Below are 19,785 nucleotides of genomic sequence, written 5' to 3' on the forward strand. Positions count from 1 at the left end.
AGGTGATCTATATATTTAAGAATGCACTAAAAATGTTCAAGATTTGATGGTTTGCCACAAATTGATTCTTGCACATGCATCAAAATGAAGCCTTTTTTTTTTTTTTTTTTACTTTCAGATATTCCAGGTAAAGCATGTGCACCAATAAGGCTGAACTGTTGCTGCAAAATACACAATACAGGGTAACATCTGCACCCGCACAGTTAATTTATGCAAAAAAAATTATCAAAAGTGTTCGTTATTGCACAAGCATCAACATGTATTCCCAAAAGTCACAACCGGTAAATGTTGAATAGGCCACATAAAATTGCATTATACCATTCCAAGCAGCACAAATACTATTGGGAACATTTGTGGAAACAGCACTACTTCTCTCTTTTATAAACAGACGCAATAAATGACTCATTTCAAAATAAACATCCATTTAATAGTAAATCGTCACAATGCGAAAGTGTCAATGGTGACTTTGTAACATAAAACCATTTATTTGCGCTAATATGCATTCAAAATAATTCACAGGTTTTACATTGCTTCACAGCAAACTCATCAAGTCGGCACTCATCACTGCGAAAAGCCGACGTCTCTCTCCTGAGCAGTCAGAAACCTTTAACAAATTAAGTTAAACATCAGTGGGAAACAACAACAAAGCGCGTTAAAAGCTTTATGCAACCACAAAAAAAATGTGACTGGAAAACAGGCAACATTACAGTGTGCTACTCTGGAGTGCTCTTACATTATGTGTGTTATGTCTTTATTTACTCCTCCTCCCCCCCACTGGCGGATGTGGACCCTTCTTCTTACAGCAGATACATGTCACCACTAATGGACATCAAGTGCCTCTTTTTTGCGGCTCTGCTCTGGACATACATTAGAGACAGAAAAACCCATTTCTCAATCCATAAATAGATAACACACACACACACACACGCGCACACACACACACGCTCACGCATTGTGTTCAAGCCACTCGCACTCTCTGGTGACAGCAGGATGTACCGGACACACGGAAGGCCATTAACGAGTTAAAACAGCAGCGTCCTGAGCTGGAGGCGCCAATCGCACAACAACGCACCGCCCTCTGATCAGAAGTTCACCAAGTGACATATCGATTACATCGATTCCACGTCCGGCTTCACAGATCCAGAATTTAAGCTTTAACGTGACACATTTAACACAGCTATTATCTTTATGAGCTCCAGGTCGGGGCAAACGCAGCAGGTAAAATCTCAATGAGTCCCAAATCCAGAAATGACACTTTGATTTGATAAAAAGAAATAAAGGTTCTGGGAATGTGAAAGACAAAGTTCAAAACATGCTCAGTGCATTTCATCTTCCGTTCCTCGCAGCCGACTACTGACTGTTGTTTGGTTGACAGAGCTTTGAAACGGCTGCTGAAGGGTGCGCGCGACGTTCAGTCAAACTTCAGGCACAAAGCCGACAGGAGAGGAGTCGGAGAGTTCCTGGAGAGTTCTCTTCAGCTGAGTTTGTCCTGAATGTTCATCATGCTGGTGTACGACCTCGCTCGCTTGGCTGCAAAGAAAACACAAGCATGAGTCCCATTTGGAAAGGTACACCAGACATCTTCATAACCTGACAACACTGACACTTAAGACACAACAAGTTTGCTTTTGACATTTTTTGCTAATGTCTACTAATTCTTGTTATATATTTAACTTTGACAGGATTTTGCATGTGTATTTCATATAACCATCATCAGTAGACATTTTTTCATATCTTTACTAAAAAGGCTCATTACTTCCACATATTTTGGGAATTTTACAGCCATGCAGTCAAAACAAATCTAATAACTCTAGCAGGGAATGAGTTCGACTTTCCAAAATTGTCACACATGTTTAAAATGATCAACTCCAAAGCAATTAAACTGATGATCTTATTTGAAAAGGTTTTCCCAGTTTGGAGTTGGTTTCAGCCCCTTGATGTGAATAAACACATCCTGATCAGATTTTGCACATGACTGGCTGACGATCACCGTTTTATTTCAAGTGGAAAAAATATGGTTAACTTCAAGTGTTTTTAATTATGCCAAAATATTCCAAACAGTACAGAAAAAAGGACTTGACCACCTTTATACAATTGAAAAATCAGCGATGCTCCTCTACATTGTAGTTTTAGGCTTACTGCACAAGGCAATGCCTGAAGGATAAGTTATTAAACAAAACATATTCTAAACCTATTTATTAATTTAACCACTATCTGTCAGGGTTTCTAACCTTCTTTTGATTACAAATCAGACTGTCTGAATTTACTTGAGAATTTTTAAATAATATGACATTTCAGCTCATTTTTAAAAAAATCAAATTTCAATCCCAGTCTCTGGCAGTTCCTCACTTTTACTGTTTGAGTTACAACTGTGTGGGAAGTTAAAGAACCGGATCTATGATTGGATAGCCGTACTGCAGGAGTACCAGGTTCCATAAAGACTCGCATGGAGGCACGACTCTCTTTTTCTGGAGTTTCTGGTAGAATTCGGCCTTTTGATCTATTGTTAAAACAAGCTGACATGCTCAGTCAGGAAAGTAATAAAGCAATGCTACATGGCGCCATCGCCTCACTGGCAGTTTCCTGGTGGAGGAACACGTTACCAAAACCAATCGACTGCGTCTCTTTCAGGCTGCAAGACAACTGAAGACCTTTCAGCACTACTGGCACTTCCTCCTGCATTCAGTCTGAACTGATCTTAACCTGAGTCTGGAAACAATCAGATGTTTTCCCTTCGGTCCTTCATGACGGAAAAGAGACACGTTTTACAGACGTGCTTAAGAACTTTAGCAACAACGGGTAAAAACCATCAACAAAACAAACCTGGTAGAATTGCAGCCCCAACGTGTCCCTGAGCCACTTGCTGCTGTAGCGCCCCCACACTTTGAGGACTTAAGGAACATTCGCAAAATGCAAATACTTCAAGGCAACCACCCACACACACAATAAGAAGCAACCCTTTAAACCTCATCTATGATCCAGAGCCAAACCCCAATATCACAGTCGGTGAAGTCGCCCCTCCACAAAACACCCCGAGCCCCTCAAAACCCCGTCAAAAATTCTCTCCGCGAGCGACAATGGGCGAATTAAGCCGGTTACTCACGGTGTATGAGCTTGCGTTTCTTTTGTTCCGAGTGAAGGAAGCTGCTCAAGTAGAAGATGATGGGCAGAAAGACCATGAAGCTGGACACGGCGATGACAGGCACGGTCTCCTCGCGGGGGAGGGAGCAGTTGAAGCTCTTGCTCCACTGTCTGCGCGTCATGTTCATCTGGAGCAGGGTGGCAACATAAACATCGGGAGACCACATTATGGGACGGTCACTGATTAATTTAACCATCTCAGGTTTGTGTTGCTGTATCCTCACAACTAACAGCAAGTAGCTGATTCCAATATGTTCTTTAAACATTCATAGTTCTTGAAAATAGCTTTAAATTAAGTTTACAATAAATGACAAAATACTTTTCTGATGAAAACAAATCTTGTTTTTGTGCTCCTCACTCATTGTACAAAATATATATTTTGGCATAGAGTAAAACAACTACTGAGACATTTAAAAACTAATCTAAACAGAAATATATCAATGTAACCTTTTGAAATATTTCTCTACAATATATGGACAAAAAGCGTTGGAAGCATTTTTTTTGTCAATTATAATTGTGATAATTACAGCCTCAGGTCAATTTTGCATGAACACAGTTCAGCACAGTAATCCTCATACTATGATCAATATATTGCACATTTATGAATATAATATAGAAGAATAGTCTTTAATGTCATTATCACATCACCCATTCATCTGTTTGTACTGTTTTATTCCATTTGGAGTGTCTGTGGGCCGCACACAGACACTCAAACAGACACACAGAAAGTAAGAAGTGACTCTTCTAGCTGAATGATTAATGGTCGGACTTGGTGCAGATTTTGAGGATGTGACACAAAAATTCCCCAAACACGCGAGTGTGTCTGTCGCTAAAAGCAGAAGAAGGCATTTGTGACTGTCTCTCCCTTCTGTGTGTTGTTTCCTCTCCTCTCATCTTAAAGGAGGGTTTGTTACTCTCTGAGTAACCGACAGACAATACACACCGCGTCCTCGATGTCGATGCACAGCGTCTGATTCTTCTCCATCCCACTGTAAAGCTCATTCAGATCTTTGTAGAAGGGCTTACAGTTTTTGCAGAGATCTGTGTGGTTCCCCTGTGTGGAAGACAGAAGTGACAGAAGTCTATATTGTTGATCTCTAAAGACAAAACTGTAACATGAAAAACACAATCCATGCCCAGTACCTGTTCATACTTCTGGAAGCAGGAGATAGTTTGATTGTGAACAGTCATGAAGTAGAGTGTGTCGTTGGTCAGGCTGTGGAAATTTTCGGTGATGCATTCTGTTCAACAGGGGACACAAGAAGACAATCGTCAGTGAAGTCGACAAATTGCTCCGTTACATGAAGATAATACCAGCGTATTCATCACTCCACCAAAGATCTTAAAGAAGTTCAAAGAAATGCACAGATGTGATCATATTTGTTTGATCTGTTTCCTGGATAAGACTTACGATCACAGTTTGAGCGGCCCCACAGGTCTTTCAGGTTGTTGTACAGCAGGTAAACCAGCATCAGCCGATCGCTGCGCAGGAGCTGGTCCCTGCAGCTCTCATTTCCGGGACCCTTCTGAGGACGCACAGGCATGAGGAGTGATCAATAATCGTAAAATACAATCCACACCAAACACCTCCGTCTCAAAGCCTTTGCTTACTAGTTTCCAAAAGACAGGACAGCTATCACTGGATGGCTGCACTGCAACAGTCATGAAACCCTGAGTAATGATTAGTTTAAGGATGAAAACTGCTTCTCCATAAATATTCTCTTTTCTTCTGTTCAGGGAAGAGATTTTTTTTTTTTTTTTTTTGAAGAAAAAACTTTTTTTTCTTTGGTGAAACAAAAGAAAAAAGAATACTTAGAAACAAACATAATGTACCTAATTGAAATTGCTGCATTTCTCTCCTTCCTGGTGAAATTAGAATTTTCTAGACAATACATTGTAATATCTTGTTGTTTGTGATAATTACAGTCTTGGAGTTATGGTTATGGGAAGTGTGCATAAATGCTGTCAGCAGCATTCCACTCTCACTTCCATGTATTTATACCGAGTTGCAATAAATTGTAATATTATACACAAAATAGTACCTTTGGGGAAATTTCTTTGGAGCTGGAGGCATGATGACAGTGCTGCTGCATTTAATACACAGCACGAAAATTAACAGTACAACTCATCAGAACGGAAAAGCAAATATAAATATGATTTGATAGACTGCACTTAAATAGTGCACAACATCCCAGCGTTTGTCGCAGTTTTCACTGGTCAAACTTCGCTCCGCAAATCTCAGAAAATAGAACAACTGTTACTGCAGCCACGTAAACAAACACAGCCCAAATGCAGGTTACTGCATAGCAGTAACATGTGGATGATTCAATCATTGGCTAATCAATATATTCAAAATAAAGCTGGTAAAGTTAGAACAGCCATCATTCTCTCACTGAGACTATTCAAACAATAAAACAATGAACAAATGAATGTACAAACATCATTAACTTTTGTCTTGTTCCCCCAGAGTTTGAGCCTTCTGGACTTTGCTGCAGTATTCTCGTGTTTGGATTCATTTTGGATTTCTATACATTTTAATTTTCTTTTTCATTGCCATCCTGTTGTATAATTTGATCATCCCCTTAAAGTTTCTTCCTCGACAATTTCAGAAAATATATGGTATGAGTTTAGTCTTTCCCAAGGTTAAAATACTGTATTACGGTATTTACGCGTAATTAATCTATCCTACATCTTCTATATCGCTTCATCCGACTAAGATCATGGGTAACTCGACCCAAAAGGATGGGAGGAGTAAAAACTCTGAGACAGACAGCCACGCACTCACATTCACAGAAGATTTACCATTTAGCCTCAAATGTATGTTTTCAGACCAGGGGAGGAAATTGAAATAACAGGACAAACACATATGCACAGGTAGAACATGCAAAGTCTGCACAGAAATTCCCCTGTGGCCCAAGACACACAACCTCAAGGACCATTTCCCTCTTCACATTACACCATTCTGCAGCTATCATACCAACAATGTTGATGAAATATTTCTTAATTTGACAAAGACCTCTGTGTGGAGTTTGCATGGTCCCTCTGTGTGCATCCAGGCATGTGAGGTCAACTGGTGACCCCAAATTGCCCCTAGGTGTGAATATGAGTGTTTCTCAGTGCTGGGGGACCTTGAACAAAATAAAGGATAGATGGATACAGAATTTGGTTTTAAGCATATCACCCATTATTAGAAGTAGAGGCAAACATCCGTATTTGGTAACTTCCTATTTTTCCTCCCTGTTTCAACTGATGATACGAGTAGAATAGTTGTTTGATAAATATTTAAATTTTTGTGTTATACACTGAAATTGGTAACTCGATGAGTGCATGTGGCTGTCTGTCTCTGTTTACCTCAGAATGTATTTATTTATTTATCTTTGCCATTTCTTAGTCCTCTTCCAAATTTTTACAGGGTGTGACATCGTGTGCCAGTAATATTGTGCCAATAAAAACTATGTGACACGAAGTCCAAGCGAAAAATAAAGTCGTGTTTCCCGAAGTCTGCCTGACCTGACAGTCACGTTCATCCTCGTGACTGACGTGATGGCTGAACGTCCTCTCTGAGCTCTGTAAACACTGTCAACATGGCGCAGACGGCCACCTACCTCATCCGAGATGTTTCTGTAGATCTCCACGAAGCTGCCGTAGCTGGAGAAGCAGTTCTGGCACACTTTAACGGGTCGAGCCGCGGGAACCAAGCAGTTGACGTAGGTGACGTACCGCTGGCCGAAGATGTGGAGCAGGTCGGTGCAGTAGTCGCTACTGTACGGGTCGTCCGGGGAAGACAGCAGGCTGAGGGGGAACGCGGAGTCCGCGCCGGGTTTAAACACGGCGGCAGCGGCGGGACTCACCGACGGAGCTGAGTCGAGTTCTCCGTACACAAGACTGTAAACATTTATCACCAAGACTGCCGAAAACAAAGAGTTTTTCAGCAGCGACATGGCTGAACGCGAAGCTCCGCCAGCGACTCCAGACACATGACTTCCTCGTTTTCTCGTGACGTCACAAGATTAAGCAGAGGCCAAATCTCGCGAGAGTTCATCAAACAGAGCCTCAACGTGATTTACCTCCTGAAAGCGTTTCATTTGGAGTACAGAAATGTAGTTTAGCTGTATTTCAATTGAAATACCCCAGTTTTAGCATCTTCTTGCATATTGCATTCATCATTTTTTATTGTGATTTATGACCATTCCTTAATATAGGTGCAATTAATTGTATTGTCAATTATTTGTAGTCATGATACAGTTTATAAACTAAAAATTTGCATTGCAACATTCTTGGTGAAAAACCAGCATCAGATTTTATCCAATATTTTATTTGCTGTCAGTGAAAATTAATAAAGTTGGACTTCTTGAATTTGATTATTTATTTTACTTCATTTTTAGATGTATCTCTTTGTTTTCAACTTTTCTTGTATTCCCAATGCACAGTGTGTTTTCCTCAAAGTATTTTATTCTGGCTTGAAGCTTGACTACCACTACTGGAGGCAAAAAAAGGCTTTCCCTTCTGTTCCGCTTTATGTGAGAGCTGAAGTTGTCTTGCAAAACATGCCTGTGTGCACAGGGATAAGAAGGATTCAGTTGGTGAAAGAAATAAAAAAAAAATCTGTTACCGGGATAAATATATACTTGTTTGTTCAAAAGTCCTGTTAGGTTATGTGGTTAACATTTTCAATCACCATTGGGTTTTGAGCTCAAACTGTCAATACTTTATTGATAGAAATGTGGAAATATAAGTAAGTAAGTAAGTGAACTTGAGAGGCCTTATCCAAAACATATATTGTTAATTACCTGTTCAATGGGTAATTAACAAAATAGGTGCTTTGCATCATGTTTTTTTAATAAGTGCACCAATTTTTTTTTGACAAAGCAAAACAAGGGTTACAGTTTCATTTCCATTTTAAAGCAGGCAAAATGTTAGAATATAAACATACATATATAGTGATCCCAGTAAACACAGCATCAGTTCAATTCAAGTAACTGTGATGGCAATAGACATATCCTCTAAATAATATTTTAACAATGTTAGTTAAAACTGTTGGAGTCAACTCAACTCAACTCTAATTATAAAGCACTTTAAAAGAACCATTATGGCAACAAAGTGCTGCACATGGGCGAGCCATGTATACTGTACACTGAAAAGCATGTTGCTTTTCCTGACACAACCCACCGGAGGAGCTGAGCTGAGCTGAAGGACCCACAGTGTGACCCATAGGTCACAAATGAATGTGACAAAAAAATATCATTCCAGACATTGAAATTTACCGGGCTTCAGCCGCACATCTGTGATGAATAACAGTCAGAACACGCTGACTTCACTTGGTTCACTTAGACAGAATTTAAAATAAACTCATGTTGAGCCAATCAGATGTTTGCTGTTGTTGTTTGGGTCTTTTTTTTCCAACATTAGAAATTCAAGGGTTATCAAATGCAATGCCCCCCTGGTGCACTGAACAGCCTCTGAACAGACTTTCCAGGGTGATTTTGCATATTTACTTAATGGAGCTTCTTGGGTTTAATAAATTCTGTGCATACGACAAACTTTTTGAAATTGATAATTTCGCTGTAATAGCACTTTCGTTCCGTTTAGTGCACTACAGCAGTCTATCTTATCAGGAGACATGAGTTGAAGCTATTTACTGTGAAGTGCAGGTCACTGGCTCCACTTTGAGTAAGGGGGAGGTGTGAGTGTGCGTGTCTGCTGGAAAGAGATAGCCCTTCCTCCTGGTCTGCTCATTATTTACGGGTTTTTGACACCATACAATTTTGCAATGTGCGCTTGGCACGGAGCAAATAATCACGGAGTCAAGGTAAACGATTTGGGCTCCAATCCTGATTGTGATAATTGTCAAAAACCCCCTCGAATCAAGCAACCGCAGTCAATGGTCGTTAATGTGAAATTAGTGGCTCTTGATAACTCGCAGGCCGCATCAATTCCGCAGTCATCAGAGCCTAATGAAAATAAGGGGGAAGAGAGTGCGCCTAGCATTAGCGGCCTATTCTGCGCACAGCTCCACTGATAAATATGGATTCTGGCCCCTGATGCTCCTCTCTACGCACATGGCAGCGGCAGCTCATTAACTCTTCTTCTCCTGACCAGAGATCACCTAATTGTTCAGATGTTCCCCATTCCTTTATTCTTTTCTCTGGTGGCTCTCAGAAAGAAGAAGTGATTGAACCATATATCCTTTATGATGGCTGTTTTTTAGTTTTGTTTTTTAGCCAGTCGCACCACTTGTTTACAATAACTATATATAGGTCTACTGAAGGTTTTCACTTCCTTCGTTATTATTAATAAAAGTTTAGTATAGAGGATGATCTGAATCTTTAGCAATCACATCATCCAACAAGTTTTGGGGCTCTAATCAGGGTAAAATCGGAATATCATCACTATTCTGCCTATCTGAGATGACCGTTATTGTCAGATGGCAGAAAATGCCTTCATTAGCATGTGATAGAGAGACAAACCAAGAGGACAAAAATCACTAATTAAGTCCATAAATTAGATGATGTGATGATGAGAGCCCTTCAAAGGCCTTGGTAAGGCTCAGAAGCTCCTTTTAATTTAGGATTTAAGGGACAATATGCATGCATAGAAGATATTCTGGCTAGCCCTAGAGTAAAGGTAACGTCTGAAAATTCAACCTGGAAATATCCTGCTGGAAAGAACCCCATAGAGATATTACCTGCAAAATTACACAAAATCCAGAACGGATGATCAACAAACAAAGTTTGTTTTTTTTTTCTGCAACAGGTTGAGGTAGTTTAGGAACCTGCTGTTTTTTGCTTCAGTGATCGGTGGTTCCAACCCCTGGATCAGCATTGTTACACGGCACGTAGTTTGAATGAGGTTTTAGGTTTGGAGTACTGGAAAGCAACTTCTTTTTTAAACCTTATTTATTTATTTAGCATTAATTAATTCACGTATGCTTATTTACCAGTTCTATTGCCTGAATAAATGACTAATTTCTATCCTCATTCTATTATGGTTTAGTTTTAGCCTCTGTCTACTGTCTCCACAGTTTGCAGCAAGATAGTTAAACCTGTAGTGCACTATTGTGAGATCTTGCATTTACAAACAAACACTTATGCACTTAAAGAGGCAGATGTCTTTTTTTCTTAGGGACTATTACATTATTTTACCAGAGAGCACATTAGTCATTTATTTACAGATGAATATCTGATGAAGCGATTGTTGGCTTTGTATGTTTTGCATCTGATACTGACTTTGGGCAACAATATTTAAGTGAAATAGACAATGTAGTCTATTTAGGCTCCATCTGATTGGCAAATAAAGCATGAAGTGTATTGCAGTTGATGCTGTTGATGGATGTATGTTGCAAATGTTGACTTTGCAATGATGATTAATTTGCTATTTAGCACGCCACCCTACCCCAGAGTTCCTAAATGGGTCATGCACTGTAAACACATCAGGAATTGCCAGATAATGTCCAAGAAAACAGCTTGGGTATAAAGAAAATTCTCCATGAAATACTGCGATTGTGCAATTTTAAAACTAGTCATTTACAAGACTGAGCCAAATTCAACCCCCTTTTTTTTGGTTGTTGTTATTTTTAGCTGCTAATTAAAAGCAAGTCTGATTAAAAGGGTTTGATCGGGTTAACACATCATGCGCATTGACGCATTTTACCGAGTTTGTGACCTCCAGGATCTGGACAATCACAAAGGGGTTAACTCAAACCAATCCAGCCTTAAACTTGGCTCTTGGCGTGGGGAGAGAAAATAGCTGTAAAGTTATGCAGAAGTTATTCTTCATCCTTCGGGCCGTCCCTAATCCGCCAAAAACCTCATTCTTTCATCGGAGAACTGTGCCTCCTTTCTTGTCCCCCCTTCTCTATACAACATAAAGTCAGACTGCATTTAATGGTTATGTCGGGATGGGAGAGGGGCTTTCTTCTTCCCCCTTTCTCCAGAATATTGCCCTTTTCGTCGTGTGAGTCTCCCAACCCGCAGGGACCCCTATATTCTTCCCTCCGCGTCTGACTCGAATCACAAACTAACCCTGATTTTCACCACTTTGCTGGGAATCGCTGGGACTGATAATAGAGATTTCGCTTTCATTTTATACGCTTGACTTGGTTATTGTTGCTTTTCTCCTCTCCCGTGATTCTCTCCTTTTCCAGGGATTAGCCCTGACTTCGCCCGCTACACTGGCCGCCGAAGTGCCCCTGAGCCCCGGGATGACAAGGGACGCAGATCAAGGCGCGCCTCTGAAAGGAGCCGCTCCGAGCCGGGTTCAAATGAAGGCGTTTCAATGGAGGACACGGACACTCTTCAGTTTACTTCCCACAAAATTAACTGCTGGAATCAGTGTGGGGCAGGAGGGATGATGACCGAATGGAGATGAAATGAAGTGCTGATTAAAATTAACCGCTTCTTTATCTCATACACAAACCAACATCCTGAGTGATGATGATGATGATGATGATGATGAAATCTTATTGTCATATTAATATTTCATCTCAATGTCATTATATTCACTTTTTTGTTGTCATTTTAAACATTGTATCTTCCCTTCTTAGAAGTATGTCATTCCAATTCTCTTTCCTTCAGTTTAATAAACTCCAAGCCTATCTATCAAAACACGTTTTTTTTTTTGTTTCATTTGATTGTGTTGTTATTATTGTCCAATTCAAACCACTTCCTGTGAAATGCTTTGAATTGTCCCATCCTGCCATAGAAATCCATCTTCATTGATCAACTTCTTAAATGCTCTATTGTTGTGTTTATTTTTTCATTTTGATTTTTCAACTAAGTTCATTCTTTCTCCCTCTCAGAGCATGCACGGGACTTCGTCATTCCCAACTGCCAACATTAATTTCATGTTGCACATGTCCTCTTCATGTGGTGCTCAGCATACATTCCTTTCACCTTCTTGTATGGAGTTTGCATGTTCTCACCAGCTTAAATAAAACAAAGTTAGAACTAAACTTTTTTTAAGCTTTGTCACTTGATTCCATCCAGTTTTTATTGTACCGGTAATTTCTTTTAATGAGGGGAAATAACCCATGAAAACTGGGGAAGCACACAGGGGTTGCCAATCAGATGGCGCCATTAAAGCCTTGCCTGCGGTTGATAAGAACCGGTTGGTGTGAGAAGGAATGACCGAAGTGAGGATGAGGAGGCCCAACATGATGACAGTGATCAGGTTATTGTAAAGGTGATGATATGAGGAAGAACTGAGATGATGATGATGATGATGATGGTATTGTCAAGAGAAAGTGCTAGACAGGGATACACACAATGGACAAAATACTGATGATACAGGGACGATGAAGAATGATAATGATGAGGAAGAGGAAGAGGAGAAGATAAAGATCATGTCAGAAGGACATTCTGAAATCTACTAGTTTCCAGCTGTCTGTGTGTTGAAATGATGCTTGTAAAGATTTACTGTATGCAGCGCAAAGACAGTCACACAAGTTTGGACACCATGTTTTGCATCAGATTATTGTACATATAACAAAACACTGCTTGATTACAGAGGCCTGTGTGGGAAAAGTGGCCTAAGCCTAACCCTAACTTTAACCCTATGAAAAGTAAATGTGGCAGTGTGATGAACAGTAAGATGAACAATGATCGAAAAATATGGAAGGCTTTGATCTGGACTGGTGGCCTGTCCAGGGACCCTACTCTTGATCATACTTAGCTGTGATTGGTTGCAGCACCCTGCAACCCTGCACAGGATTAAGAGGTATAGAAAATCGAAAGGGTTATGGCTAAATGGTTAAGTTGTGACACAAGTGCCTTTAATAATATTAATTCATTATTAAATAAGTGAGCTCCGATGACATATTGTGGGGAGAATTCACGGTTTACCAAAGAACGAGGGGGCAGATCATGCATCATAAAAGCTCAAACTTTTAATTCCCTGTTCTTATAGTGCAGCATCAGAGGGGTAAGAGGATGAAAATGGTGCAAAAGAAGAATTCTAGTTGGTGGTACTTTTCTTTTTTTTTTTTTTTATTAAATAAGTACAGTGTGAAGTAAATAAACAAGAATAAAATCAATATTCGGGGCAGAGTTGATTACACTCAACATTTGCACAGTTTGTGAAGGAACATGGAGGATGTACATCTGCACATCTCTCTGTCTCATCAGACTCAATTACTAACTGGTTCCTTCAATCAATTCCAGGTGTTTTTGTTCTTCTTTACCCAGAATAAACTTATTGATCAAACTTACATGTTTGAACTCTTCAAACTTTCATGTAGTACCGAATAAACACTTAAAACCAGCCGTAGCAGCAACAAAAACAACAAACATCAGCTACCTGCAGTCTTTGCAAATCGAACAACTCAAGCGTGCAAGAAACTGCATGCTCAGATTGGAAAAATACAGTTCATGCAACTTATTTTAATGTGAATATAACTGTGGCAGATGCAACTCAGACTCAAACTACTGAAAATAAAGCCAGAACTTTTTCCTGATCACACAAACATGATGCATGTGGTTCTGTCCAGCTCTGGAGTCTCAGATATTTACACTATTTCTCCCATTGATGTATTTAAAAGTTGTATTTTTTAGCAGTGTGAACTGATCTAAATAAAAAAAAACAAAAAAAAAAAAAAAACACATAAATGAGCTTCTCGTTCCTGTTTTATTAGACGTGACAATCTATTTTGTGTGACCTGACCTCTAAACTAGGAACCAGAGAAATAAACCAACTACTGACCTCTTCCCCAGTGTCTTAACCCTCAGCAGCTAAGGTCATCATCCTTGCAGATTTTTAAAACCTGGATCTTTTGGGCAAATGAACACTGAAGCGTTCAATAAAATCCTGAATGATCTAACAAGACGGAGAAAGAGTTTTGCATTCTCTCGGCCTTGCAAGTGTCACTGTCCGAACACTTCGGAGGTTTGACACAAAGCTGCAGATCTGCTCATCACGTCACACAAGAGAGAGCCTCATGTATTTGCCGCGTCTCCTCCAATCAGGCATCCCAGCGGCCCTGTGAGGAGTTAATCTTTGTTGACGGTGTGTTGTGCACTCTTCCGTGGGCCGGGTGGGTTGGGATCTCTCCTGGAAAGTCCAGTCTGTGCTCATATAGAGGGGGATAATTACCAAACACGCAGCCGACGGCAGCCACACAAAAGCCGCATTGACTTCCTCACTGCTGGTCGCCTCCAGGGGATGGTCCCGCTCCCGGCTCACCCTGCTCACCCTGCTCACCCAGACCTCTTCTCATCACTCCTGAGAGGCAGGACGACTTGTTCCATAACAAGACGCGAAACTGACTTCTTTCAGCTCCAGTGAACTGGACATAAACCCCGACTGACAACCTCCAGTGCCCAAACAGAACAGAGAGGGGACGGGTGGGCCGGGACAAGGGACAAGAGAGGGGTGGGGGCGGCGGAGCGCACACTAAATAAAGTTGTTTTTTCACTTTATTCTACATCTCGGAGTGGAAATAAACAAAGGGGCTTCATTAAAAAGCTGATTTTTCCTGCTCTAAAAGCCAACCGGGTGATGTGAAGCTTTGCTGGTGGCTCCTGGGAGCCTCCCCCACAGGTGTTTGTCAGCTTTGTGCTTAAATGTCTTATTTCTCCCCCCCACACACCTCCCAGACCGCGCAGCGTTACGGCAATGAAAGCACGACGTGCTGTAAATGTAATGGGCCGAGCTGTGATTGTTTCTGACAAGCAACAAAACACATCGTCCCTCCCCTCAAATTAGTCCCCCAGGAGGGGGCGAGGTGAGGGGTTCATGTCCCAGGAGACACTTGGGCACGACGGCAGGCTGGCGTATAGCATGAGCACGTGACTCTTACTTAGAGCGCTGCGGTTTCACTAACACTTTCAGGGATTTAACAAATCATTATTTATAAAGTGTCGCGCAAAGGACGACAGAAGAAGCGGTCATTGATTTGTGTCTCTTTGATGTTGGCGTTTAACGCATGTGGCAGCCATAAAGTCTTCCGAAGGAGGACATTAGGCGATCTTGTTTTTTTATTTTCCAGTTCAATTTGATCCAGGATTATTTTAATATATAATGTGAAAGTATTCTTAAATGTTTAGGTATACTTTCACACATGCAGCTGATTCAGGATGCTGCTGCTGAGTCAGAAAGCGGACCACAGCAGTCCACTTCGCCTGTTCTTGTCACTAAGAGAACTGAATTTATGATATTGCTGCTGCTCTGCTCAACTCAGAATGGTTTTGGAACAAAGCACAATTCTGATTTTCTGTTAAATGATCAATCCTTTATGGTTTTGTGGATCAAACTAGAAGAAAACAAGCAGCAGTTTCTTTTAGTGTTTATGCACAATTTTTTGAAACTAGCTCCTGGAGAAGTGTAGAATTTTATTCTAATATCTAAAATAATCATTTGTTTCATTCTGTGATCCAGCTTTAGCTAATTCACTTTTTATTCTATTTCTTTTTTTTTAAACAAATGTATGCATTCATGTTTTGATGTGTATCTGTTCATTTTTTTTCGCTAACTTTTAAAACTTAGTTTGTGGTTATACAACAGTTGTTACTGTTCAAAATAGGAAAACACAGCAATCAACAATATTATTAACAGAGAAATACTTTAATCGTCTATTAGCTGAAGCTCATGAGCTGCGGTACGGCTCCAAACTGTCCGGCCGTGTTATTTCTCGTGAGTCAGGGTTGAATCAGCTCGTCGGTTCGCACAGGGCTAGCCTCGGAGCGAGCCGTGGTTTGAGAGCGGGGCAGTTGGAGGAGTGGTGGAGGGCTTGGCGTGCAGGAAAGCCTCTCCTGGGCCAGAAGAAAAGGATTTGGCCCAGATGCAGGCAGCGATGTTAACTTTGAGTGGCCCCTGTGGCTCAAGCTCAGAACCCCTCCTTCTTACTTCCCAAGCCCCCAGGTTGCCTTTGCATGACATCATTCCCAAACTATGCCCCCCATACCCATGTGAATCTGAGCTGTCACAATCAGCAGCCCCCCCCCCACCCTCCCATTAAACTGTACTATGCTGCGAACCCATACGTCGCCCCCCCCCCTTTCTCCTTCTCTTCTTCTACCACCAATCTCCTCCCTTCTTCTCCTTTTTTAACCCCCAGAAAGGCATTGTTTGAGTCAGGACTTGATCAAAAAACTGTTGCCCGCCAACCACAGGGCTTTCTGTAAATTCAATAAGGCCACCTTAAAGATTTTCCTAATTAATGGATGACATCTTTGGCTGGAGGAGAGGCGAGGCATTCTGCTCCAGCTCGCTCTTTGTTCGCCTCCTAATTAACTTTCCTAGGTCACTCAGGTCCCCGCAACCTGAGAGTGAAGAGCCCCCATTGAGGAGGGAGTTGTAAACTTACTTTTTTTGCCTCGGCACTTAAAAGGGGAAAGCAACTATAGGGAACAGAAAATATCCTATTTAAGTCCTTTGTGAGTGAACTGCTTGCACATGTTCCAATAAAGGAAGTCTTCTAAATAAGCTGCCATGTTGCTCTCCGCTCCCCCTCTCTCTCCCTTATCCCACCTCTTTCACTCCCAGCTCCACAGAAAGGTTATGAATGATAGCTCTGGGTTGAGGGGGGTAAAGGGCCAAAGGACAGCATCTGGGCATTGTGGAATTGTGAGCATCTGAAACTTTGAGGGAATTTGAGGATGGGAAAGCGCTGAGCTGCCGGGTGGTGGGGAGCGTGATTGAGAAAATGTGGTGAATATGAGAAGAAGAAGAAAAAAAAAATAAGTGCCTCTTTGCCCTCATTATTGTGTGGATGTTTCAAAAGGACCCCACGTCCCTGAGCTGCTTTCATCATTTCTAATCTTTATCTTTCAAAGGTAAGAAAAAAAAAAGTCTAACTGAGAGACACATAAAAAGGTTTATAAATATCAGACAATCTGTGTCTGCCATGCATGTCCAATCCAAAACTCATAACTGGACACAGATGGAGCGTGTGTGCTTTAAACGTCATTTAACGGGCGCATGTCTGGATTTGTCTCAGTGTGTATGGAAGGCGGATGCACAAGCATAATGACATGATTCAAAAAGGGAATATTGGCACAGCTTAAAAGCAGAAACACAAGATTAATCTTTCAATACCAGTCACGTTTAAACATTCATGGCACAGTGAGAGGAGATAATGTTGAGATGTTCTATGCTGTGTGAAATGACAGAAAAAAATTGAAAAATAAGAATAAAATAAGAAAAAAGGATCTCAGACACTGATAAAAGTTTCTATAGTCTCAGAACTGACCAGAAGAGGATGTGATAATAATTTTTACAAATGTTCAGTACTTTTTGCTCTTGCAGTCACTTATGTCCATTTTTGCTGTTTAGCATCTCATTTACTTACATGGCAACAAAATGTATTGTATTTTTTCCTAAAAATTAAAGTATAACAAATAATGAATAATATAATGACGTCCAGCAAAGCAGGAATCCAGAACAATTTTTATTTACAAATCAAATGCTGAATGAGTAAAAACAGCAGAACTCAAATGTTTTCTGTTAATTAGAAACAAGGAATGGCGTGGCCTCCGTACTAACGAAACCCAGTGATCGAGTATTGCTGTTTCATAATTTTCATGCATCCTCAGACACAACAAGTAGTCTGAAGAAAGAGAACCTGATGTGTTCTGACATCGAGTCTTTTGTAAGAGTTCAAGCTCCATTGTCTGCCACAGAGCTCGACGCCGTAGACCAGAGGTGGGCAGCTCTGATCACTGTGAGGGCCACAAAAACCTCCGTCCTCACTCACACGGGGTCGAATTCTGACCCAGCAGTTCCAACATGAACATACAGGAAACTTTGAGCTCATTCCAAAGTTGTAATGAATGATAATTTTTTTTCATTTAATACTATAATTAGAGATTTCACAAAAAAAAAAGTTCTTCACAGGTTTTGCCCTCTAAGGTCACATGACCCGAGTCTATCAGCGAATCCTGGTCTCCTCTGTGGCCTGCTGTGACCTGTGAGGTGACGGTGAGTCTCCTGGAGACGGCTCCTGTGCCGCAGACTCCCAGAGAGTTAATGGGCAGAGGAAAGTTTGACCTCAGGCCGTGATCGTTGAACCTGACCTGTGGAGCCAGCAGGATAACGTCTGGAGAAGCGGGGCAGAAAGCGAGACTGACTGGACCCAGGTCTGGATGAGCAGCAGAAGGACTGTCAGAGTGACTCCGGTGAAAAGCTGCTGACAGTCGTTCTCTGATTAATCTGTGTGACAGCTAGGACCCGTTTTCACATCGCTGCTGGTTCTTAAACAAATGTGTTTACAATTGTATGTGAAACTCCTCTTTCAGTCAAAATCCACTCTTATGCAGAAAACTGCTAAAGCGCCATGTCAACAAAACCTTTTTTGGTGCGTTTTATTGCTGGGGTTTCTTAAAAAAAACAACACTGGCAAGAACTTATGTTTTGCATTTATCTGAAAATGTGGTTTCCAAGCAAAATAGGACAGTACGAACACCCTGTTTTCATTTGGTATCATTTCTGAAAACTGGACAAAATTAGTAATATACCTTCTACAGGCTGTCATGAAGGCATATTTCTATGATATCTTAATTACTAAAGTCTCCTTCTGTGTAAGAATTAAGTCTTATCTTATCTTATCTTATCTTATCTTATCTTATCTTATCTTATCTTATCTTATCTTGTGTTTCATGTTGTACTGAAAAAGCTTAGTCCAAACTGAACTAGAAAACAGTTTTGACAAATAAAGTCAAACAACATAAGATATCCAAGCACGCCTTTGAATTTAAGCGTTCTCATGTGCATCAAGCTCAAAGCAAATCGTGAGGCTTAATGGCAGCATTATATTGAAAGACTTCTGGACAGCGTGGTCTTGTCCAGTCGCCTCTCGGAAACCTGCTCTTTTAACTCTGGTAAATCCCAACACTTTCACACACCGCAGGCGGAATATTAAATGAACTGTAGATACATTGATCACATTGCGGCCTCCTTGGCTCTCACATGTTTGTCTTTGCAGTGTGAACAGACTAAGCCCCTCTACTCAGCTGTCATAATTTGTTAACGAGTCTTTTCAGGGAAGGAAAAAAGAAAAAGAGCAGACAGAAAAAAGAAAAGAAAGCTCTTCACGAGTGACTGAAAGCAGAGGTCCATCCAGAGAGGGAACCCAGGGGCGACATCAGACCGATTTCAGACCAGCCCGTGATGGCATCTCTGTATATTTTAATATTAATGACCCCGGCTCTAAGCTTCCAACAGGTGCCCCTCTGCCCCACTCCAGTCTGAAAAACTGGGATCATTCAACATCCCACTATCCACCGGCCAATGAAGACCGCAAGAGGATGGAGGCGCGCCGAGGAGAGAAAGAAGAGGGATTTCCAGAGTCAGTCATCTCTTGCAAATAAGTTTTTGAGTCACTTTCCCCAGCTGAAACACGGGTCGATATTTTTCCCCCCCTTGAGAAAGAGATTGACTTTTGTTTGGAGTTTGTGAGAAGTGGGAATCAGAAGCGGGACAATGGGACTCCCCACGGCGAGAGGCTGAGAGGAGCCATCTCAAATCAGTCAGCCAGGGGACTGACTAATCCGTCCATTGTCCCTCCCCAGCCACCGGCCGCACATCAACACATTCGCCCCCCATTGTCCCCCACCCTCATGCAGCGGGATTTGCTCTCCCCAACAGCCAGTTTTGTCCAAGGCAGTTCGAGCGGAAGTTTCTCACTGACAATTTGCCCCAAATAGATTTGTCAGA

At 41.2% G+C, this 19,785-nt stretch overlaps 1 protein-coding gene across 1 annotated transcript; it reads right to left on the reverse strand.

Annotated features, from left to right (window-relative positions):
• Positions 1 to 389: 389 nt before the first annotated feature.
• On the reverse strand, positions 390 to 7,136 carry ostm1 (osteoclastogenesis associated transmembrane protein 1). The gene is made up of 6 exons (XM_030110618.1): positions 6,747 to 7,136; positions 4,553 to 4,667; positions 4,285 to 4,382; positions 4,085 to 4,195; positions 3,104 to 3,269; positions 390 to 1,530 (listed from the first exon to the last, which is right to left on the reverse strand). The coding sequence occupies exons 1-6, from the start codon at positions 7,080 to 7,082 to the stop codon at positions 1,475 to 1,477; spliced, it is 882 nt and encodes a 293-aa protein (XP_029966478.1). The 5' UTR covers positions 7,083 to 7,136; the 3' UTR covers positions 390 to 1,474.
• Positions 7,137 to 19,785: the final 12,649 nt, after the last annotated feature.

Source organism: Salarias fasciatus, chromosome 15 (assembly GCF_902148845.1).
Source record: "Salarias fasciatus chromosome 15, fSalaFa1.1, whole genome shotgun sequence".
In the NCBI taxonomy this organism is placed as follows: Eukaryota; Metazoa; Chordata; class Actinopteri; order Blenniiformes; family Blenniidae; genus Salarias; species Salarias fasciatus.